This window comes from Emydura macquarii, unplaced genomic scaffold (genome assembly GCF_026122565.2).
Source record: "Emydura macquarii macquarii isolate MOO-44397 ecotype Brisbane River unplaced genomic scaffold, CSIRO-AGI_Emac_v2 contig_2372, whole genome shotgun sequence".
NCBI classification, from domain to species: domain Eukaryota; kingdom Metazoa; phylum Chordata; order Testudines; family Chelidae; genus Emydura; species Emydura macquarii.
In genome coordinates this window covers 3,815,421-3,839,295 of record NW_027132509.1, presented here as the reverse complement: position 1 = coordinate 3,839,295, position 23,875 = coordinate 3,815,421, and the positions used below count along the sequence as shown (strand labels likewise).

The following is a 23,875-nucleotide window of genomic DNA, read 5'->3' as shown; positions in this document are numbered from 1 at the left end:
GCGTCGACACTACCCGGCCAGCCCCACAGTGCAGCGCTGCTGTGCCAACCTGCACCACACCCCAGCCCACCCCACTGGACTGCCCCCATTGCCAAAATGCTGGCCACCTGCACCCCAGCTCCCACCCGCCCGCTTCAGCAGAGGCAGTTGGCAGTCTGCTGACAGGCCCATGTGAGCAGAATGCAGCAAGAGAGGGTGGAGCCATACCTGGCTGTCAGGAAAGGCTAAGCCTTCCTGTGCCTTACACACCTGGTGCCCATGAAACTAGGCTTGTTTAGTGTGCAGAAGAGAAGAACAAGGGGGGGGACGGGAGATCTGATAGCAGCCTTTAACTATCTGAAAGGGGGCTCCAGGGAGGATGGAGCTAGGCTGTTCTCAGTGGTAGTAGATGACAGAACAAGGAGCAATGGTCTCAAGTTGCAGTGGGGAAGGTCTAGGTTATTAGGAAAAAGCTTTTTCACTAGGAGGGTGGTGAAGCTCTGGAATGGTTTACCTAGGGAGGTGATGAAATCTCCATCTTTAAAGGTTTTTAAGGTGTGGCTTAACAAAGCTCTGGCTGGGATGATTTAATTGGGGTTGGTCCTGCTGTGAGCAGGGGATTGGACCAGATGACTTCCTGAGATCCCTTCCAACCCTAATCTTCCATGATTTTCACTTCACAAATGGCTAGTGATCTGCAAGGGATAGTCCTCAGTAAGCTTTTGAAAAACAAATTCAAAACAATGAAGTAACAAGTAATTAATATTTACCTTTCATGTAAATATAGTAGAAAATATCCTTCTAGTTTAGTTTTCACAGTTGCCTGCTATGCAACTCCACAGTGCCATGTTGGTAAACTCTGTAGTACAATAGCCATTTATTTTTTGAGCATCTGGTGGAGGGCTGCAGTTTAAATACTAGTTCCATACAGCAGGATGGTCCAATTTTGAAAGAAGAGTGTCTTCTTAAAAGCCAGGTTAGGCTGTGGATGATGTTGTGCAGAGCCCGCTGCCTGTCATGCTGACCAATGCTGTCTCATCTGGAACAATTCTGGAACAATTCTTGCAACTGAACCGAAGGACTGTTTACAAGTGCCCTATGGTCTGTCTATAACCATCTGTTGTCTCTTTATAGACTGTAAGCTCCTGGGGGCAGGGACCATCTTTTTGTGCGGCACCCAGCAGAACAGGGTCCCGTCCAGGACAGGATAGTACCGCAGTAATGCAATTACCGTATGTACCATAATATAAACAGGGGAGGGGGGGAATGCACTGCTGCAGGTTGCACAGACTTTAACCACACTGCGCCTTGAACGCTTTAACTTTGTAATTTAGGGTGGGCGATGGCAAACATGGCTGGGCTCGGAGCCTTTCCTTTGCCGTCCTCTGCCTGCTGCTGCAGCCCTAGACTTGCAGCCAGCATTTCGCATGAAACGCTGCGTAGCCCCTTTAAGAGAGAGTGGGGGAGGGAGGGGACCCGACTATCGCGAAGGGGCCCGTGTCTCCGCGGCGCTCCGGACAGCTCCAGAAGCCCGCCGCTCACAGCCTCCGCTTCACCCGCTCTGCAGCTCCCCGAGGAGACAAGGCTGAGCGCCGCTGTGTGCATCCCACACACGAGGGGGCGCTGCAGACACTGAGCGACAGACGCAGAAGGGGACGCCGCGGGCGCCACACAGACCCAGCGGCCGAGTGGCTGCCTCTCTACCCCGCCCACCCCCATCGGCTTCGCGCTTTGGCCGTCGGGCTTGCCGTCGTTTTAGCAGTGAGCGGCCGCAGACTATCCCCGCGCGCCGCTGCCCGTGGCAGCCTAGCCTATCGCGCGCGCAGGGGGGGAGGGGAAGAAGTGAGGCGAGTTGAAGGGATCTCCCGGGCCCGGCGGGGGCGTTTCTCCCTGGAGAGGGACGGGGCAGGGCCCGCGCCTGAAGGGAAGCTCGGCGGGCTCCGCGTTGGGCCGCCCGCGGCTGACGCTCTCTGCCGTTCTGCCCCGCAGGCTCCGGATTCCCAGGAGGCCCCGCGGCGGCGGCGGTGATGTCTGAAGCGGCTGGAAGCGGCGACTCCCTGCCGGGCAGGAGCTCGGACTCGGGCCGCAGCCGCCGCCAGCCTGTCCCGTCCACCTCTCGCAACGGGGCGGTGCTCGAGCAGCAGCAGCAGCAGCGGCGGCGGCTGTCGGGTGGCCCAAGCCCCCAGCCGCCCCCCGGGGCTGCGAATGAGGGGGACGACGGGGAGGAAGAGGAGGCGGAAGAGGAGCACGGGCAGGGCAGAGAGAGAGCTGCCGGGGCCGCCGAGCCCGATGGGGACCACAGGGACAGGAGGATGCTGCGGCACCAGTATCGTCAGCTCATCAACAGAGTGCAGCGTAAGCCTAGGAGAGCCCCCTCTGTGGGGGCAGGGAAGATGATGTGTGTTGGCACAGTGGTGGGACCCTGCGGTCTTGGGCGGTGACTGGGGCTCCTAGGGGTTCCCAGCCCATGGGGTCTTTCAAAGTGGCCCATGGCTCCCCTCTCCCTGGCTGCGGGAAGGAGCCGCTGCCTAAGGACCCAGGGGGAGTGCATTACCACTGGGCTACAAGACTGGTGCAGGCTTTTTGCTGCAGTCAAGAGAACAGGCGATCAGTGCTTCCCCTCCCCCTGGCTGTAGCAGGGACCTTCCACAGCGAAGTTCTGCCTGGGTTCCTAGATGTTGGGGTCTTTGCTGGAGCCAGAGGGAAGGGGAGCACTGATTTCCCTTCCCCCTGGCTGCAGAAGGGAGCCACTGTAGGGACCCAGGTGTAGCACAGGGGGCTACAGGATGCATGTGATTTCCCTGCTGCAACCTGGGGGACAGGAGATCAGCGAGGAACTCCTTCCATTTGGCTGGTGGGGTATGGGGGGCTGCAGGCGGAGACTTGTGACCCTTAGGGGTTATAAAAATGATACTTGTGGCCCTCAAGCCGAAAAGATTGGGAACCACTGCTAGGGTAATACAAATAGTACCAATAGTAATAGCGTTGGGATCTCCCGACAGCAGCCAGAGACCCAGCCCTACCCCAGAGGTGCAACTGTCTCTGTCATGCTTTCTGCAGCTGTAGGACAAAGCTGTGATCAGGACGAACAGCCTGTGCCCTACTCGCTCGGAGGCACACAGAACTGGGTCTGAAGCTCTGTAGGCCTTGGGATGATGGAGACTGACTTCATAGGAAATTCAGAGGGAAAAGACTTTAAAAGTCCCTTAAAGGACTGTGTCTCCTGAATTGAATGAGTGAGAATTGCCAATTGGGCATTAGTGCCAAATTTTTCAGTTGCAGGCACAAGAGGCTTTACCTTCATAGGTGCTGGATAACCACTAATCAGTTGCAGGAGTTGAGGGTGTTTGACATTTCTGAAATTGTGGCATCTAATTTAGGAACCTAAATCTTTATTTAAGCATCTCGCTTTAGGCATCCATGTCTGAAAATTTTGCTGTCGCTGTATTACATCCTTTTTTTCTGCCAAGGCCCAAGTGAGGGAGGTAGTACAAATTTAGCAATTTGAGGTGATGGGCTATTTAGTAGACTTTTATCTTTGAATTAAAAATAACTTTTGTCATCACATTTTTAAATGTTAAAATGTAGGATAGTTGGTCTGTGAAATGAGAGAAATATAGTAATCACTGTGTTTGGTCACCATAATTCCACATAAAACTGCATTAAAGCGATATTAAAGTTGGGACTTAGTGGTTTATCACTTCTGGGATGAGATATGGAAATTCTCTAGCAGTGCACAGCAGCATAGCTGAAGACATGAAATTTTCACCTGACAGTGCAGAGGAATCATAGCCAGAAGAGACCTAGATCAGTACATTATCCTACAGCAGGAAGGTCCAGGGCTTTTCAGTCATCACCAGTGGTTATGACCTGTATTTTTACATCTCCCCCAAGGCCTGCTGTATATTAGTGTTTTGTGTACAAAAGTCAGCTTTTGTCACAAAACAGTGCTGGTATACACATAGCAATTACCATGTCCACCCCCCCCCCCCAACGAAACTGTGCCCCCCCCCCCTTTTTTTTTTTGACAAAATAAAACCATCTCAACAAGAGGTGTAGGGCTTTTGTCAGCATAGCTAGGGTGATGCAGTGTCCTGCAGACCCTGCATCCCCTTACAGTGGTGATGGGGTTGTCATTCTTGTCAATTTCACTGCTCCTGGAGTGGTGAAATTGACAAGAAAGCCTCTTGGCTGGTTCCTGCTCCCATTTGGGACCTGGAAGCTGCAGGTTGTTGGAAGCCTGTCTCTTGGCTGCGAGCCGAGACATGGGCAGCTGCTGCCCAGCTCCTGCCTGGGACCGGGGAGCAAGGGACAGCCCACGGGGAACCTGGGTCTTTCAGCTCCCCATGCTGGGTCTTTCAGCTCCCACCTTAGATGGGTGGAAGTGCTCTTGGTGAGAATGCACTCCACTGACACAAGGAGAGCAGTGTGGACATCAGCCACCGCTATAATTAGCAGTGGCTGTACGTTGACATATCTTATGTCAACTTATTGTTCTAGCGTAGACCAGGCCTTAATCATCAATAACAATTCCAGCAACACCTGGTGTGTTTTTGTTTGGTTTTATTTTTTTGTCTTCCCTCCTCCCCTCCTTGAAATCTTCCATCTACTCTGACTCTTGCTTAGTTTATGTGATTTTTTAAAAAAGATTACAACACAGCTATAGAATAAAACAGTATGTGTTTAATAACACTTTTCCAAAGCACTGGTAGTATCAAGAACTGGATGTGTGTGCTCAAACCACTTAACACTGGGATGCTGTGAGTAGTCATACAGAATCAGGCATTTAAATATTCCCATTGTGTCAATGTTTATTCATCTAAATAAATGTAGATGTTTGTTTTAACCTGGTGATGTTCAGAAATGAAACAACCTTTATTATTATTATTATTTATATTATCGTGTAGTGCTTAGGAGCCTTAATCATGGACCACAACCCCGTTGTGCTAGGCACTGTACAACCTCACATGTTTTTGTGAAGATCCTTAATTGGTGATGTTTAGATGGGTAAGCCCCATGACATAAAACATAACTCTCAGGAGCTCTGTTAACTACTTTGATGTAGAACAGTTCCAATTAAAATTTCCTATCAGCCAATTATGTACAGGAGTAAGATCTACTTTTTAACTTTGGAGCTTTTTTTAAAATGTAGGAAATATACTGTAGTTGGTGTCTTATCACTTTAGGGCAGTGTTTCTCAATTAAATTTGGCCGCGGGACCCTTTTTAACTTCTGCAGGGCCATGCGATACCCTTCGCTGAAAAATCCAGGACATGAAATACTGAACATATGCAGTGATGATAGGTGTTACCAGATTTGCCTGTCACCTTGGGGTTTGCTCATTTATTAGGGTTACTTTCCTGGAAGGGTGTGTGTGATTCTGTTAACGTACTGCTTGTGTTACTTGTGTGTCCCTGCCTTGCCAATCCCAGAATTCAGTGCGGTTCCTGCTTTGGAGCTTGGTTCTCCATTCAGTATGCTAATTCTTGTTCCATCTTCGATGTAGATGAGGCTTCTGTTCTCCATTCGATGTGCTAATTGAGATGCCCTCTTTTTACATCTTTGATGTAGATGAGGCTAGGGGAGTTGCCTTAGTCCTATCACCCTTGTTTGGAGGGGTTTAGGTGTGTCTCCCACTGCCTTTTCATTGCTTTTGGTTTCTGGTTCAAGCAGAGGCTGGGGGGAGGCGATGGGATGGGATGGGGATTCAGGTGAGCCAGAGAGAGTAGAGGTTTTGCGCCCTGGTTCCCCAAGAACACAGAGCTGACAGGTAACAAGTGTGCTACTGTTGTGATCTGCAAATACTTATATGTTTAACTTTAAACATGTGAATAGTCCTATTGATTTCAGTGGGCTCCCATATGCTTAAAATTAAACACATGCATAAATGTTTGCAGGATTAACACCTACATAAATGCTCACTGTAAAAGATACTATAAACAGATTTAGAGTATTTTGAATTTGGTGCGGTGCCAAGCTGTTATAACCTTAACCATAAGTAAGTGACTAAGTGTTTATTTTTCGATGTGTACATATTTAATTTAACTTATTTATTGTTTTCTTTTTTCCCCAGATAATCGTGAGGAAATGCTGAGTTCCAAAAGCAATAGTTTGACAGAGGCGCTGCAAGAAGCCAATAAATTGTTTAGTGGAGGTAAGGCTAATCCCATAGTCCATTTCAGAAATCTTTGCTTTGCACCTCAAACCTACGGAGATGGTGCTCAGAATAAAAAATGTTATGGGAATCAAATTGAGGTTCAGGTACTGTATCAAAACACTTAAAACATGGTGGTACATTTCTTTAATAAATTAGAATGAAGATGGAACTGCTTGAACAGGATGTGTTGAAAATTTAATCTAGTTATTTTAGTCCCTCACTACACTTAAAAAATGTGACAAAACATCCAGGAACATTCAGGCTTATAGTTAAAAATATAACAATTTATTTTTGCTTCTGTCTCTTGACTCTGGAACAGGAGTGAAAAAATAGTGTAAAAACTAATGTTATTTAAGTAAATAGACTCAATATACTATATTTGGAAGGAGCAAACATATTGAGGAAGAAAATGGAGTTTTACTCTAAGGATGGCTGGACAGTGTTTTTTGCTTCCTATTGGCAGGGATTGCTCTTTGCAGAATTGGCAAATGTATTCTTTTAGAGCAGTCACCTATCTCTGTACAATAAAAGGAATTATGCGGTCTTCATAAATTAACTTACAAAGCACACTAGACATCCGATTTTATTTTATAAAGTATACTTGTTTATGTTTTATCACATTTAACCAATTATGAATTGCTAACGTACAACTCTTTATTCTTCCATAACAGTTTCCCAGGCAAGGGAGGCTGCTCTGGATGCCCAGTTTCTTGTTTTGGCATCAAATCTAGGAAAGGAGAAAGCAAATGAGTTACACTCTGAAATGACAATATTTGACTCACCAGCATTTGCGGAAGATTTAGTAAGTTAAAAACTGCTGACTTGTTAAAATGTGGCTTGAGAGTGCCCTATATATAATAGAGGTGGAAAAGAAACAGGAGTTTGAAGATTTCAGATGAAACACTGCTATTGCATAACTTAGCGTAATTTCTATTTGGTTCTTTAATCTTTGGGCAGCATCTCTTTGAACAGCCTCCTGCTGGCCAGTCTGAAAAAGAGAATTGATAACTGCCTTAGGTTTCCATTGATTTCAGTGGAACTACTCACAAGCTGGTGCATAATTTTATGCCTAAATCATAGCAGAATTGGGGGTAGAGGTCCCAGTTCTGCAATAAGCTCTCTTCAGGGAGATGCCTGCACCCATGTAGACATCTGACAGCAGTGGGGCTCACATAGGATTGAATGTCTACCTACAGAGAGCCTGTTGTAGGACTGAGACCTAACATTTATGCAGTGGGGGTGAGGGTAGACAAAAGAGAAGCTATAAGAAGAAACATCTCAGGGTTTTTTTGTGATAAGACCACTAGGCCTTGGACGAAGACCAATTGTTTGTTTCACATAATATTTAGTGAATTATTATATAATATCTCTTAAAATGTGGATATTTGTCCTTTGTAATATCATTTTGGAAGAAATATTTAAATATTTGATTTGTTTTTGTTTTTGTTTCAGTGAGGTTTGTCATAGTGTGCTTCTTTCAGTAGGTAACTCATGATTCTATATATCCACTTAGCTTACGTTTTTTATTCTAAATGGAAGAAAATTTAAGAGGTTCTCTCAGTATTCAAGTATTAGGTATTGATCTAGCAGGGTAAACATTAAAATACAGAATCTTAGAAATAAGCATTCATTGACTTTACATTAAGTGAAATTTAGATGCAATATCTTTTTTTTCCCCCCTTCAATAGCTAACATTTATGGGCCTAAATCGTCTAGAAGGAGAAGAAAATGATAGTGATGATGGTGGTGTTACTGGTGGATTTTTACCTAATAATGCCTGGCATACATTGGGAGCAGAAGCAGAAAGATATTTCAGAAGAGCCCCATCTTATCACTATATGTAAGCATATTCAAGGAAAATGATCATGTATGCTGAAGTGCAGCATGGCCTAATTCAAGTTAGTTCTCAAAAGGACTGACTCTAAGATTGTCGATTTTTTTAGGTAGTGCACTATATTTGTGAGTAGAAATTAACTTGGGGGTCCTGCTGCAGGCTGCAATCCATAGCAGAGCTCTCTCCTGGCATGGCAGTGGGGTCACTAGATCCTCAGTTGGGCCCTCTCTTCCCTCCCACTTCCCCGCAGTGAACTCGTGCACTCAGGCATTTCAAAGCATGTTTTCCTTCTCAGTCTGGTTTATGAAGCACTAACACAAAATTAACATGAACCATTTCTTTAGTCTTCTGAGGCACAAACAGTTCTTCCACTGGACAGTAAGGTCTCATAATTCCCTTTACCTAGTCCTTTTTGCCCTATAGTATTGTCCTCTGCAAACATTCCTTTTGCCCTTGTTACAGTATTTTCCATTTTCTTCCTTGTGAGGCACAACCAAAGGCATAGGGGAGCCCTCCTTTCCTCCTCAGGCCTTCCCCAGGCCCTATAAAGAACTTGGTGGGCTTTGTTCTCAGACCTCCTATCTGATGGTCTCTCTATCCTGATCTGGTCTACCTGAGCACCATGTAATCCTTTCCAGGATTCTTGGCTTGGGAGCTTCCCAGTATTTCCTCCTTTCCCAGCTCCTTCCTAGCAAACAGTCTAAATCCTGGCAGTTGTTGTCCTGGCTCTACTGTAGGAGAGTCTTCCTGCTCCCTGCAGGTTTTCCTCTATGTGAACAGATACTTTTATGAAGTGCTGCCTCCGGGCTGCTGTCAAATGATCATTGGTTACCTGACTCGGGCCCAGAAGCCAAGCATTAACTTCAGACAGTCCCAGCTCACTCTGTGATAGATCCCAATTACATCATATTTTAGAGATGAAGAAGATCAGTTTGGTCATCCTGTCCCTGCTAATGCAGTTTTTCCCCCTTCTAGTGTAATTTCAATTCTGATAAGAAGCTTAAGTATTTGGAGGTCTCAACCTGCAATGTCTGTTGCAGGTGGTTGCAGAGATGATCATATGGTCTGACTCATTGGGTAGTAGTAAAAGATTACTGATATGTCAGGAAGACTAGAAGCTAGTTTACTGTTGTAATTGCAAGATGTTTGTACTTTTAAAACAAACTAAGTGCTGAGGGTAGTTTTTCTAATATTACACTGAAAATTATCAAAGGAAGAAAGTCTAATTTTGATTTCTCTCTAAATAGTTGTGTCTGGACCTTTAGTTATACCCTCTTTTAAATAAAGTTAGACTTCTTAGGGCAGAATGTAAATATTGGTAAAGTCCTGAAATTCAGTAGAATCTGTGTTTTCTGCTAGTCTTCTTGCTAGAAGTAGAGCTACTTACTCCTGGCTTTAGTTAGCCTGCATTGCAGTTCTAAATGTAGAGTGATTGTCATACTTAGTGCCTGAACTTTTGAAATTCCCCAGCTGGAAAGACCCAGAGAATAGATATAACAGGGTTTTTGCAGAATTTTTGTAGTTATTAACATGTTCATTGCTACAAGCCTACAATTGTAGAAATAAGAAATGATCAGGGAAAAAATATAAAATTGGAGTATTTTCAGAAAAAGAAGCTTGGGAAAATCCCAGAAGAACAATTTAAAGAAGATATAAACTCATTTTTACTAGTTAATGTAAAAAAATAATTTCATAGCTCTAAGAAAAGTAGACTGATTTTAATTTATTTTACTAAAAAAAATGTTGGACTAATAGAATGCATTTAATATTGTATTGATTTATGCTGTTTCAAAGCTGATTGCAACTCACAGAATCATTGGTGGTGGTAGTTTATAGGAGTCATAATACATAATTAGAAGCTTCATGTTCAGTTTCCTAGCATTACTTTCCATCTTAACCCAGAAAACAAACTACTCAATATATTCTCTACTCTGGTGTGTACAGTAAAGTAGTTTTCATACATTCATGTTACCTTTTTACTTGGATTAGGCTGGGATCTTTCAATGCTGATCCTCCTGTACCAAGACAACGGATTGAGAGGCAGAAAAGGAATGCTGGAAAGGAAGAAAAAAGGGCAATGCCCGCCCAGGTTTGTAAAGTAATATTTTTAATAATAATTTTTGGCAGCATAGCTATCCTAAATCACTTTTTTAGTTTCTGAATTACCTATGTTTTCTATAAGGCTATGGCTGCACTTAAAATGCTACAACAGCACAGCTGCAGCAGTGAAAAGGTTCTCCCATTGCTGTAATTTATCCTCCTCCCAGAGAGGTGGTAGCCAGATTGATGGAAAAATGTTTCTGATGACCTAGCAGCTGTCTACACCAGGGGTTAGGTTGTCTTAACTACCCTTGGTACGTCTCTCAGGGATGTAGATTTTTCACAACCCTGAGAGATTTAGGTATGTTGAGGTAACTTTTCAGTGCATACCAGTTCTAAGATTGACTGTGGATAACAGGAATGATCTCTCAGGGCTGGTCTATGATGAAAATTTTACATCAACGTAGCTGCATCTCTTGGGTGTGAAAAATCCATATCCCTCTGAAAGATGCAGTATGCCGACCTAACCCCTAGTGTAGACAGCATTAGGTTGATGGAAGAATTCTTCCATTGACCTAGCTACCTCTTCTTGGGGAGGTTGATTAACTACAGTGATGGGAGACCCCTCCAGTTACTCTAGTGAGTGTCTTGAAGCTCTGCAGCGGTGCCACTGTAGTATTTTAAATGTAGATGTAACCTCAGACAAGAGCGTATAGCCCAAAGGTGCATATAAGAGATCAATTGCATATCTTCTAAAATAAAAACATTCCAGTAGACTGAGCTGCAGGACTATGGCATATGTTGGATGTCAGGTCACTATAAATGTATAGAAATACAGCAAGATTCAGAAAATCTTGATGGAAATATATTTAAAAATTTAAGATCAGTAATTATTAAACTAAAGGTTGGTAGTTTCCAGTATGGTATAATGCTGTCCCACAGCTCTGGTAGCCTTTTTATAGAACTCCCATCATACTGTAGGAAAAATTCCATGTGTGGGATTTAAGACACAAAATAAATACAATAATGTGTGTCTGAATTTGGATCCCAACCTTGAGGCTTCATTTTCACAAGTGATTCAGAGCACCATAAAGTTTTCTGTTTAGCACTTCCTACTGATTGATGCAAGAAGTGGTATTTCTGATGGAATCCTATTTAGTGCATGCCCCTATCTCCTCCTCCTCTTCTCTCCCAATTTGGTAACAGGGAAGTTGTAGCATAGGGTCTTGAAGGGGAAGTAAAGTAAAGATGGGATTCTTGAGGATAGGTATAGCTAATGTCTTTGAGGACAGCTGTCCTGTTGAGCCCCATAATCCAAAAGGGGAGAGAAAACAAATCTTTGTATTATAGATTTGACTTATGGCTGACTCCATTCAAAACAGAAATAGAGGAAAGATAGTGCATTGGGATATACAGAAGAAGAAATAGAATGAATGGAAATGTACAATTTACCTATCTATTCTATGCTCCAGCCTGAAATGTCTGGAATATAACTTGCAGGAGAAGGGATAAGGATAAATTCATAATCACTTTTTCTCATTTGGCCACTCAGAGCTTTGAAAATGAGAACAGAAGGGGAAAGATTTGAGTTTGTACATTCTTGATTTATAAAAATGTGCTTGTCTAACAAGCTCTAAATGCACATATAAAAATTAAGAAACTCTAACAATATCAAACTAAATAGACTCCCTCAAATAGCATTTGATTGATCCACCCTCTGTTTTACTAATGCCAGAAGCATGAATGAACTGAAACTCACCTTTAATTTACATCTGAAAGCAATAGTAAGTCAGTGTGTGTGGTGGAGAATGTCATGTTACCGATGGATGATGCTGGAGTGGAATGAGGACGATGTTATGTTGGCTGCGTGTTTTTTGAGAGTAGTCCTGCCTAGAACACTATACGTTAATCCAATAAAATCACACACAAGTTACTTTGACAAAGATCACAATGGAGAGGGATGATGGCAACTGTTGGAACTATTGGTAATATATGCTATAGCTTTGTATTTATTTAGATCAAGGCTAATGATCATTACAAATTTATCTGTGTATTAGATGTGAGATCACATGATAAGAAATATTGAAAAGGGGTTGATGTTCAGTAACCACTTTATCAAGTAACATTCATTTATTTGAATAATTTCTGTATCTGTGCAAGTTGTAATACTAGATGATTTAGTATACCTAACCCCTCTTTATAATAAACAAGACAGACCTGTAAAATCAAACTACCTCATTAATCTGCTTGAAGTAATTTCAAATCTGTCATGATTTTTCTTACTCAAGAAAATGTAGGGCCTTTTTTATCAATATAAATAAATATATATAAATAAATATATATAGAATATATAAAGGAAACATTAAATAACTGTCCATTTTATTTAATATCAAGCCCCCCCCCTTAAATAAATAAATAACTGATCTCAAAGTTTAGAAGTTTATACATCATCAGAGTCCTCCCAATTCCTCACAGCTAGGAAACACAAGTGGTCCTTGTATTAAGTCCTGGAAACTGTGACTCTTGGTCTAGATTGGAAGAGGGAGAAGTAAGTTTCCAGAGCACCTACCAGCTGCCTTCTTTCTTAAGTGAGTGGGGCTCCAGTTCAGGTGGATGGCAGCTGTGGCAGTGGGGCAAAGGGAGAAAGATATGGCAGCTGTGGCAGTGGGGCAAAGGGAGAAAGATAGGCTTTCAGATAAATAGATCCCAGGCATGTTATGCATATTATGTTCAATGACTAGCAGCCTTTTATTACGGTCTTCTGTTTTATAGCCAATTGTAACAGTTCAGAGCTCCTGTCTTCTTTCTGCTTAGTACTAAAACTTATCATTAAAAGAATAGGATTTTCAAAAAACACTTAGAAAAATGGCTTTCTGTATAATGTTGGTTACAGCAGGATAGATGCACGATTCTTGATATATATATATATTTTTTTCTCAGCTGAAGAAAATGGAGGAGTCTCATCAGGAAGCCACAGAAAAAGAAGTAGAGAGGATCTTGGGATTGTTGCAGACCTATTTTAAGGAGGATCGTAAGTATGCCTCGTTTAGCTAAAAATTGCACTAAAACAGGGAGGTGTAATATGCTACATTCATTACACTTCTGAAGCTAAGGAATGATACTCTGCTGCTACATTGGTAACTAATAAGAGTCTAGCATCCAAGGTCTCAGTGTGTCCCCCTTTGCTGGGCAGGAGATTAGGCTTGTGCACATGCACTCTGGCCACATTCTAAATTCTGTCTCTGTGGTCTCCACAGTGATTTTCCTGTATTTATGGCCTTCCACAGTTGCAGCATTTAGCCTGTGGAGCTATTGTTTCTGTCTCCAGACTCAGAAAGACCTGGTTTCAGTTCACATTTCAAATGATAAGCACTAGAAACTTGATATTTTTAAATGTAGGCTTGGGTTCTGCTGAAACTGATGGAGGTCACCAGGGAAATGCTGATATGGTATATGGTAGTGAACCAGTTCAATGAATCTCTTGACCCTAGTCAAAAATAGGGTATTAGAAATCTTCTAGTCCTCTTTTTTTTTTTTTTTCACACAAGTAGACGGTAGTTGGTTGCTGTCATATTTAATTTATGATGTTGCTCAAAATTAATGTAGCACAAATAATGCATTTGTTGTGAGATCTCATCCACAATAGGCTTTTGCAGAGACATTAGTTAGGGCTCTACTTGAATTTCAGCCAGCATCATTTATGAGAGTTTGGATGTGCTGACAGAACTTTTTTTTCCTATGACTTGTGTATTGGATACATGTCCTTGGCTAGTGAAGACCAGTGGGGAAAAATGCAATCCTTCACTGATGGGATTAACAATCCCTCTGTTAAGGGAGTACAAAATGCCAGTTGGCCTTAAGGAAGAGTGTTTTGTGGGGTCTGTGTTCCAGAACCAGCTCTTGATATTGAGCCTGTTCATTATTAAACTATATTTAATCTTTCATTTTTGGTTAAAATTATGAATTTTTATGTGAAATTTTCATAGCATATGGATTTCTTTGACTCAGTCGATCTTTGCCAATCTGGGTTCTGACCTTGTGAAAGCAAGACTGCAACTTGTGGTGCTTGTCTATGGTCTCCTCATAACATTGTCAGTATAATTTTGATTCATCAGTTGCCTTTGTTACAGTTGATCTTGAGGTGGTGGTAACTCTCATTCAAACTGGACAGGAATCGCTAGGTCTACCTTTCAGTAGTTTCATTTTTTCCTTTGATATCCCAGAGGGTAGTTTTGTGCAATTGCTCTTCTGCCTCAAAGATTATTTTGTGGTGTTTTGTAGGGTTCTATTTGGTCACTTTTCCTGTTAGATGCGTATATTTAGCTGTTCATATGGTTAGCAAGGAAGCATATGGTGTTTGAATATGACGATGACACCCAGTTTTCGGTCTACATTTTGTCTGATCCAGAGGCCGTGCTTGAGCATGCATCTCTGCATAAGCTAAAAACTGGGGCATGGGTGCCTGGAAGCTGGCTGAAATTCAGTTTGCCTAAGGTAGAGATGAATGTGGTAGACCACAGAATCAACCAGAGGATATAGCAAAGATTAGATTAGCCTCTTTGAAGGTTTGTCACTCAAATTCACTTTTTAGGAGTTGTCTGATTCCCAACTGCATTTAGATGATTATATGATATCAATAACTACAGCTGCATTTTCCCATCTGTCTGGCCAGGAGATTGTAACCTTTTCTATTTTATACAGAGCTTTCTGTTGTGATACATGCCTTTGTCACCTCAGGATTAAGCTGTGTGCTCTCCATGGGGCTACATCTTTAGTTCCTTAAAAGCCAATCTAGTGCTGAATGCAGCTCTTCACTTCTTAAGCAGATGTCTTGCTGCAAACTTGCAATGATGGTGCTTGGAATTGGCACTGGCTACATATTGGCTTCTGGCTGGAGACCAAGGTGGTGGTTTCGACCTGAGAAGTGCTAAATGGTTTGGGCCCTGCCTGCTTCCTTGGGCCACAGTTTGGATTGTGAGGAGTGTTGAAGGTGGAGCTTATTTGTTATATGAGAGGGTGCTATTGGCAACGTGTTCTGAGGGCCTTTCAGCTTTCCAGTTCATTTCCCCAGCTTGTTTGGAAATAGTCTGACTTCTTGATCTCTAGAACCAAGAGTAAGTCTACACTTGGAGTTGGAGTTGTGATTCCCAGCTCATCAAGTTAGTGCACTAAAAATAGTAGTGTAGCTGCAGTAGCATGGGTAGTGGTGAACTCAGGGTGGCCAGCCCATGCTGCCTTTAGCCACTGCTTATGCTATTGTGGCTACACTATTATTTTTACTGAACTAGCTCAGTGAGAGCTAATCTGAATATATCTGCTTGAGCTGGGAATCACACCACCACCTCCAAGTGTAGAATGTAGTCTAAAATCCCATCTGTGTGTGAGAGCTAAGATGCATTGGGTGTGAGCCCTTTGTCAGCTCAAAGGTGTGGAGTTTGTGCTTTTTGTCAAAGCAGAGATGAGGGTGTTGTGCCTGGCTATTTTTTATGCTAGGAATAAGGGAGTGCAGGCACTTTAGTTGCTGGTCTCCCACTGCTATTTTTGTTATGGTTCTGTGTTTTTAATTTGTATTGCATCTAAAATCAGAGACAGGAATGTCTGTTTTCATTCTAAATAAAAAAAAATAGTTATTTGCACCATATATTGCAGGCTCTAAAGCTAATATTTATGGTGGGAGGAAGTCACTTTAACATCTTGCTGCTTTGACCTGGATGCTGGGCCCAGATCAGGATGAGGAATCCATAATTTTCAGATTGGAATGCGGAAACAGATTCAGCTAGGTTTTTAAATCTAGTTTTTGTTTTAAAGTTGTTTTTTGCCTATATAATAAATGTTGATCATGGACACACTTACCAGTAACATATTTGTATAAGGACATACCATTTTAGTCTTCTTGATAATTTATATTTAAAAAAAAAATCTCCTACTAGACTTGCAGAGAGAACCTGTGTCAAAAAAAACTTGTATTTAGGATGCATAACTGGAAAATTTTCTTTAACAAGACTACTAGGCAGAGAGAGTTAAGAGCCTTTAATCAAATGTCTTTTGGTCCGTCCTTTTAATCCTTTCCAATTTATGGCTGTTCCAACAGAGCAGGCATGTTAGCAATTATCCTACAGGATTGTTCATAATTCCTTTCAGTGTAGGGTCCCGTGCGATGGCAAAGTTATCTAGACAAGGACAGGAAACGGTCCAGTTTAGAACACTGTTTCTTCCATACATTTAATATTAGCGATTTGATAGCAAAAGAATACAAAGCATTCCCTCTTCCTAGAGGAGTCCTGTACACCTTTGGAATGAAAGGATGATCAGTATTTGAATTGTGATCTTCAACAACAACAAAAATAATTAAACAATGACCATTTTAACCCCTTTATTTCCTTTCAGGTGTATGTGGAGAGGTGGAGGTAGAGGGGAGAAAAGGGTGATATGATGTAAAAATCCTATTATTACACATTAGGAATTTGAAAATATAATAAAATTATTTCACATAAGGACAGTTAACTATATAACAATCTGCTTAAGCCCTACATGGAATATTAAACACTATTAAATTAGTGTTTACATCTCTGCTAACTTTGTGCATGCTATTTGTCTTATAACCACTGTTTTCTTATGTCTATAGCCAATATACCTATTTCCTTCTTTGATTTTGTGATCGATCCAAATTCTTTTGCACGCACTGTGGAAAACATCTTTCATGTGTCCTTCATTATAAGGGTAAGGAGTAATTTGGTCTTCAAATCTTACTTGTATGATGGAATGATACATACATACATATTCTAGTTTTCTTGTATGTATTTATTGTAATTGCAGCTGCTGTTGCCACGGTTTTTTGGCTAGAAGGTGTATTTTTGTTTCTGGGACAGAATCATGTGGGAACACAGGCTAACTTTTTTCTTAAGTCTGTGACACTTTCTGGAGTCCAACTCTGAATTTGGGTTTGTGAAAATTTTATTGGCAAAAAGTGCTTGAGGATCCCATTCTTTTCATTAGTCTAATTGAGAAGGTTAATTGCTTTCTGATAAAAGCAAAGACAATAAAACATAAGTGGATTTTACATTGTCACCAGAACCCTAAGATAAATGGCGGGGTGGATTGATTTAAGTTAAAACAATTTAAATTACCAATTTTAATAATAATTTCAATCAATAATCAGGAAACCTTGATTTAAATCAGGAATTTTAATCTTGTTTTGCTAGTTACGTTAGTTACTTTCTTAAGAAAGGTTCATTCTCATTGGTCAGAATTTGTTGCTAAGGCGAAGGATACAGTATGACAAATACACATAATTGCTTAAATAAAGATAGCTTAACATTATTTAAAAGATTAATTTTTTACATTTGTATTTTTAGAAAATGGTGAATGATTTTTTAATTTACTAGATTGTTTCAAGCTGCATTTAGATTAAATTAATTTTTAAAAGAATTTTTAAAATAAATGATATATTTAACACTGATTGGTTTTTTTATGTTTGTTTTGCGTTTGTAAAGTAAGTGTGGTTTAATGCCTTGAGTCTGGGACTTGTACCCAGAAAGTCTTGAGATCTAATCATTGCTCTGGTACTGACTCATTTGGTGGACTTATCTACATGGTTTCTTGTCTGCCTAGATGTGTCTGATTGTGAAATCAGGCTTCTACCACCTGCAGAGGTGTTTTGACAGTTTTTACTGTTTGTTTGTTTGTAAAGCATTTTAAAGACATACAACTTTGTGTAAGCACTTATTGATACATTATCTTGTGTATTTTTTTTGGAAATTAATCCTCAATCTGTGAAAGGCCCTTTTGCCTGATTTCAGACATTAGGTGTAGAGCACAAAGCATTATTCTTCACCTGAATGACACTGTCAAGCTAGAATAGAAATAGTGCAAATGTGGTATTTTTTCTTTCTTTTTTTCTTTTGAAGCTGCTGGTAAATATAACAAGTTACTACAGCTACAGAACTGCAGGAATATATTGGAATAGTAATTGAATTGTTGTTAAACTGAGTTTTAAGTGCAAAAGACTGTAATCTCTTAAGAAGACTGTCTTCCTACTCATGTGTGTTAATGGATTTAATTCTGTAGTTTAAAGTTGACATTTTAAATTCCAGATCCCCCATTTTCATATGCTTATAACTTCACTTAAAAGTTTTGCTTTGGGCTAGTATATCTCAGGTTTATTCTCTGCCTAGAGCTCCCTCTCTTGCCAAGTTCTAATACAATTGTATGCTAAAGTTTTTCAGTGGTTTAAAAATAACCAATTTAGTTCTCAAACCTTTTCAGACACTACTTTGTGCTCTATTAACCTACTTTCTTAATTCAGGTTTGGCATGTGTTTAATCAGTGAAAGATATTCCTTGTTGAATTTGAAAGAAAATTGAAAATGAATGAATGAAAATATAATTTTCATTACGGATTAAAGTGCATGTGGTGTAATTACTATAGTAATGTCATGTTATGGTTGAGATTTTACAGATTGTTAGGAAGTTCAGTTGTGTGTCTTACAGCAACTGTAAATTTGCACTCCTGTGAATATGTAGGAAGTATGTACTGTATATGCAAGAAGCTTAGTTATTGTTACTCTGCTAACATAACTGATTCTTGATGCATGAATATATATACATTTCCACTGATATAGCATTGCAAAGTCAGTCATATAAGTAAATGAAAAATGTGTAGCCTTTTAAAAAAATTGTCATTGTCTATTTCAATGTTTTAAATCCTCTGGACAGTTGTAGTTTCTGAAATTTGTAAATCAAATTGTATTGCATTCTAGGATGGCTTTGCAAGAATAAAGCTGGATCAGGACAGACTCCCAGTAATAGGTAAAATACATTTAACTTTTTAAAAGAAAAATAGATTATTCAAGTACCAAAAAAGCCTGTGTGTCTAGAAGATTTATAGGTCTTTTAACCAATAGATTTAGGACTTATAACTCAAGACCTGACCGTGACCCATTGCCTTTGGTGGGCATTGCATCTGTCCTACTGTGGTATCTGCAATGTAGGCCTGATCATATAACCTTGACTTATTTGAGTAGCTGCAGGATTGGGCCAGGCATCTTTCACAGTATTGCAAACAAACAGAAGCACTATATTTTCCATTTGTTAAATGAAGAATCCTTTAAAGATTACATTGGTTTCAGATCAGTACTACTGGGATGCCTGACCGATGACACCCCCCACCCCCTAAAAAGTAATGGCAAGGCCCAAGAGTTCATGGAATCTGGCATACAGGCCGCTAATGTTACTAAAAAAGATTCCTATTAACTTCAGTAGGCTGTGGATCAGGCCCTATATGAGCTAAAGAAGTATCTGTCCAAATAAAACAAAACAGAAAATGAAAATCCAGTCCAAGTGAACCTAATAAAAAGTATAAATTATGGCAAGTAAAAAGTAAGACATTGGGAGAACAAAGAGAATTCGAAGAGAAAATAGCCTGAGACATAAAAACAAATAATAAAATTCTTAAACATAATGTACGAAGCAGGAAACCTGCAAAAGATTTGGTTTGTCTGCTAGAATGTCAGGGAAAAAGAGGGTAATTAAGGAGGATAAGCTAAATTATTTTCTTTTTAGTCTTCACAGAGAGTGATGGGTGATATATCTACCTACAAAATTAAGGTCTGAATAATGAAGTATTAGTCCTGGAACCAATTGACAAAGAGCAGTAAATCACCTGGACCAGATAATCATCCACGGGTACTGAAAGAATAAGAATGAAGTTGACAATGGCAAGCAAAAAATGCAGTGCCATTATAGTACTGGAGAACTGGAGGGGAGCAGATGTCCTTTACCGTTTTTATTTTTATTTATTTAATTTATTTTTTAATTTAAAAAAAAAAAAAAAGACAGTGGATTGATCCTGGGAATTATAGACCAGTGAGACTTACGTCAAAAACAGGAAAATTGGTTAAAACAAAAATTAAAAACAGAAGTATGAACGCCTAGATTGTAATATGGTAGGAACAAACAAGTACACCACTTATAAAACATAATTGTGTCTGTCTGATCTAGAATTCCCTGAGCACATCATTATGAGAAAAGGAGAGTGAGTTGACATGATTTGACAAAATCCTTCCTAAGAAGATGCTAGGAAAACACATGAGATGTGCAGTAAAAATGCAGTAGCTTTGCAATGTAGTAATAAAAGGTGACGTTTTAAGATGACAAAAGATGTATATGTTGACACAATTTGGCAGATTTGACACACATTCACTACTAATTGCTGTAGGTAGGAAAAATGTCTCCTGAGGATTTTTTTATGCAGCATTGGGTACTGGCTGCTGTCAGACACATAATACTGGTCTAGATGGACCACCAATTTGATCTGATATGGCAGTTTTGGTGTTGTTAAAGGGTACTGTAACACTTTGCATGCCTTTCTAATTATGAGAGTCCTGAAAATATGATATTTTGAGCAGAGCCTTCACATGAAGAGGATGGTAGAGAAAATGATCAGACTGCCCAAGTACGGAACCAAACAGTCATATCTTTGAGCTATCAGGACTGGAAGGTACAATGGATGACATTGCCTTTGCTTCAGTTTAAGTTTAAAGGATATTAGGAGAATTGTGCTATTCTGTGATATGAAGTCACAAAGCATTGCCTCATATGACACTTGGTATCAATACATATTGATTGTTAAGAACACTGGAACACTAGATAGTGGAATTCAGTCCAAATTGCTATCTGTTTTCCCGTTACATAGCATTCAGTCATGGGGGAAAAAGCGATGTGTCTGCTATCAGTGCATCGTATCCATAATCTGATTTAAAAGAATTTCCTAAGGTGCTCAAGAGCAGGCTTATTGGATTTCCTGAAGGTGGCATGAAACAATGATATTGCTCCATATAGTGATGTGTCAATAGTAAAAGCTATAGCATATGCTCCTACTTTTCACAGGGTGGGTGTGCAAAACTTGGTGACCTGAATTATAGCTCCCTGAAGTTTAATTTGACTGAAGACATCAAAGTGATTTGGTTTTAAATACACCTTTAAGCAAAAAGGTTTTTGGCACATGAAACTCCCATCCCGCCTCTTCCTAATCATTAGGAATAGACCTAATCATTCAAGCAAGTGATGAAATATGGGAGCCCTGTGTATTTCTAATGCAACTAATTCTTTTGTGTTTAAATAGTTACAGTAGTGTAACTTTAAAAAAAAAAAAGTTTTAATCTTACTTTCTCTAACCAGGACATTGTAGAAACTTTTGAAATCACAGAACCTATGATTCCCTCTCCTGCTGTCAGCCAAGAAAATGGAAGTAAGCTTTAATTTAAGTTGTTTTGTCAGAAGCCTTCATAGTTCAATCCTTACATTTGTGTGTATTTGGAAGAATTGTAGAGAAATTACCTGTAATGCTTATACAACACTGGGAATTTATGTTTAATGTAATGCTTGAAATTGCATATTTGTTCAGTGTTTTTTTCTATATTAATTATACTTTAAAGAGAACTTTAATTCAGGTGGGCTACTCTAGATATTAGTGTTTAGTTACAGTGATGGGTACTGTAAAAAAACCCCAAAAACCTGTGTGTGTGTGTGTGTGTGTGTGTGTGTGTGTGTGTGTGTGTGTATTCTTTGTGGCTAAAAAGTCTTTGCGTATGAATCTTCTACACAGCGAAGAATTGAAATATGAGCACTTGAACATTTGATGGTCAGCTAGTTGTTTGGTTTTCAAAACTTCATATTGATATTTTAAATGTAATGCTGTGAAGTATCCTGGTTTAATTTATATAATTTTTAATTTTAAGGAGTTTATAAATAAGTGATAAATATTCTATTAAGGGCATATTAAAAATACATCTGCAGAATTTATTTTTAGGGATAGAATCCATGAAGCAATGTAAATGCAGTAAGATTTAAGTGATATTGAACTGTCTTTTAAAATATTTTCTATTTCTTTTCTAGGTTAGGTGCCGTGAAGAAAAAATGATTTTTAAAATATTTACTTCAAATACGTTTTTTATATGTATATATTGTATGATAAAATTTTTTGAGAACACTAGTTTAAATGTCATGCTTTTTATATAACAATCTTACCTTTTATTTATACTTGTCATTTGCGGTAGTAAAAGTTGTCATGATACATAAGGCATTTTCATCCTGTCATGATTTTCTTTAATAAAAGTCCATCTGTAATGTTTTCCTAATATTTATACAAAAAATGTAGAAGACAGGGATGGTCCAGAATACATAGTCTACTACACAATGACTATAAGTTAAGTCCCATTTGCTATTATTAGTGATTGTTATTGATACTCTCTACGTGGTATGGAGGTGGGGTATATGGGAAACAGAAGGTGATTTAGAACTCCTCACTGGGAGTTTTAGACACGTTGGTGCCACAGTTGCAGTGGAATGAGAATGGAATGGAATGGGATTTAAATACCAGAGGAAGAAACAAAACTTGCCAGATTTTATTCCTTTAGTGTAGTGCTGGAATGTTTAGAGGCTGTTGACTTCAGATCTGTTGGTAGCAACGTTCCCCTCTCCTTTTTTTTTGTCTTTCTAACTTTCCTGCCTTAGATAAATTGACTTAGGTCATACCAATAACTTAATATTTTTCTGAAGACAGAGCTTCCTTTCTTACAGGGGGTATTTTTGATTTATGGTGTTTTTTCCCTTCTTTCTGTTCTTTCCCACCCACTTATCATTACCGCTTCCGCTTTGTCTGATGCTGTTCTCTATTATAGCACTCTGCTTTCTGGTGCATGAGGTGCTGAAATACCTTGGCTTACATAATAACCTCCCCTGCTATTTTTGATAGCATTGCCTTTTATTTGATCGTTTTAGTACAACTTATTGGAGTATTAGGCAGACTGAAATAGGCAAGGAAGGAATTAACTCCCATTAACCATGAACAAGTTCAATGCAAAAATTTCCTGCTATTAACAGGGTGCTGCATTAAGGCCCAGATTCAGCAAGCTATCCCTATCCAGCAAAACATTTCAGCATGTGGTACTGTCTCCCATGGACTTTAATTGACTTCAGCAGATACTTGGGTTATTTGCTTAATTGGGGCCTACATCTTGAATGGATTCATTTCAGCTACTCATTATAGAGGTGTTCAATGGGGCTCCAGTTTTGATGGACCCTACAAGAAAAAATTGCAAGTTTCTTGAAATGTTACCCCTCTTGTGTAGCTTTCCCCTAGCATTTGTACAGATTCTTCCCTGGTTTAGGAAATCATTCACTTTTGCCATGTTGTGATGCTCAGTTATGCTATACACCCTTACGAAAACCATGTTTCATCTCAATCTTTAACTTGCAGCACTATAGAGTAGTAGGGTGAGATGTGAGATTGATAGAGGATATTGGAAAAAAATGAAAACACGGAATGAAAGAGTTAAACAAGATAGTGTTTCACTCAGTAATAGCTGAGGAGAAAAAAAGGATGAAAAGAATCAGAAGAAAAGAGAAATGGAATAAAGGTAAAAGAACAAAAGTAAGGAAGAAACAACCTCTTAAGTTGATGTCCGTTTAGGGCCCATGCCATCCTCAAAAATAGCTTTACTAATAAAGAAAAGCCTTTCATAATCATGGCAGAATTCATGACTTTAATCTTCCATGATACAGATTTTTTATTTTTGTAGCAAAGGTAACTTGGAGTGTCTCCCACAATAAATATTTATTTAAACATTTTTTGTTGTTCTATTTGTCCTAACTTCATTTTCTATCATTGTGTACTAAAAATTGTATATAGGCACCATAGCATAGTGTATGAATGAGTACTAATTCATGCCTGATTGTAAGAGTAGGTTGTATGTAAAGTGGCATCCTTTGGTTAATCTTACTAACTTTCCTACAGCAGGTGCAATACCTTTGTTTTCTTGCGTTTAAAGTAATTGAACAAAATGAGAGCTGTGTCAGTGTTGGATT

General features: G+C 39.8%; 1 protein-coding gene across 2 annotated transcripts; it reads left to right on the top strand.

The window, feature by feature from the left end:
* Positions 1-1,414: 1,414 nt before the first annotated feature.
* On the top strand, positions 1,415-23,635 carry NSMCE4A (NSE4 homolog A, SMC5-SMC6 complex component). Of its 2 annotated transcripts, XM_067561348.1 has the most exons (12): positions 1,415-1,740; positions 1,969-2,334; positions 6,053-6,133; positions 6,808-6,938; positions 7,825-7,976; positions 9,960-10,059; positions 12,951-13,041; positions 16,636-16,730; positions 18,769-18,817; positions 20,416-20,507; positions 21,188-21,257; positions 21,905-23,635. In XM_067561348.1, the coding sequence occupies exons 2-12, from the start codon at positions 2,007-2,009 to the stop codon at positions 21,907-21,909; spliced, it is 1,194 nt and encodes a 397-aa protein (XP_067417449.1). In that variant the 5' UTR covers positions 1,415-1,740; positions 1,969-2,006; the 3' UTR covers positions 21,910-23,635. The 2 variants fall into 2 exon arrangements, 1 of the variants encoding a protein (XP_067417449.1); XR_010922190.1 differs by lacking the exons at positions 1,415-1,740; positions 18,769-18,817 and having other exon boundaries at positions 1,793-2,334.
* Positions 23,636-23,875: the final 240 nt, after the last annotated feature.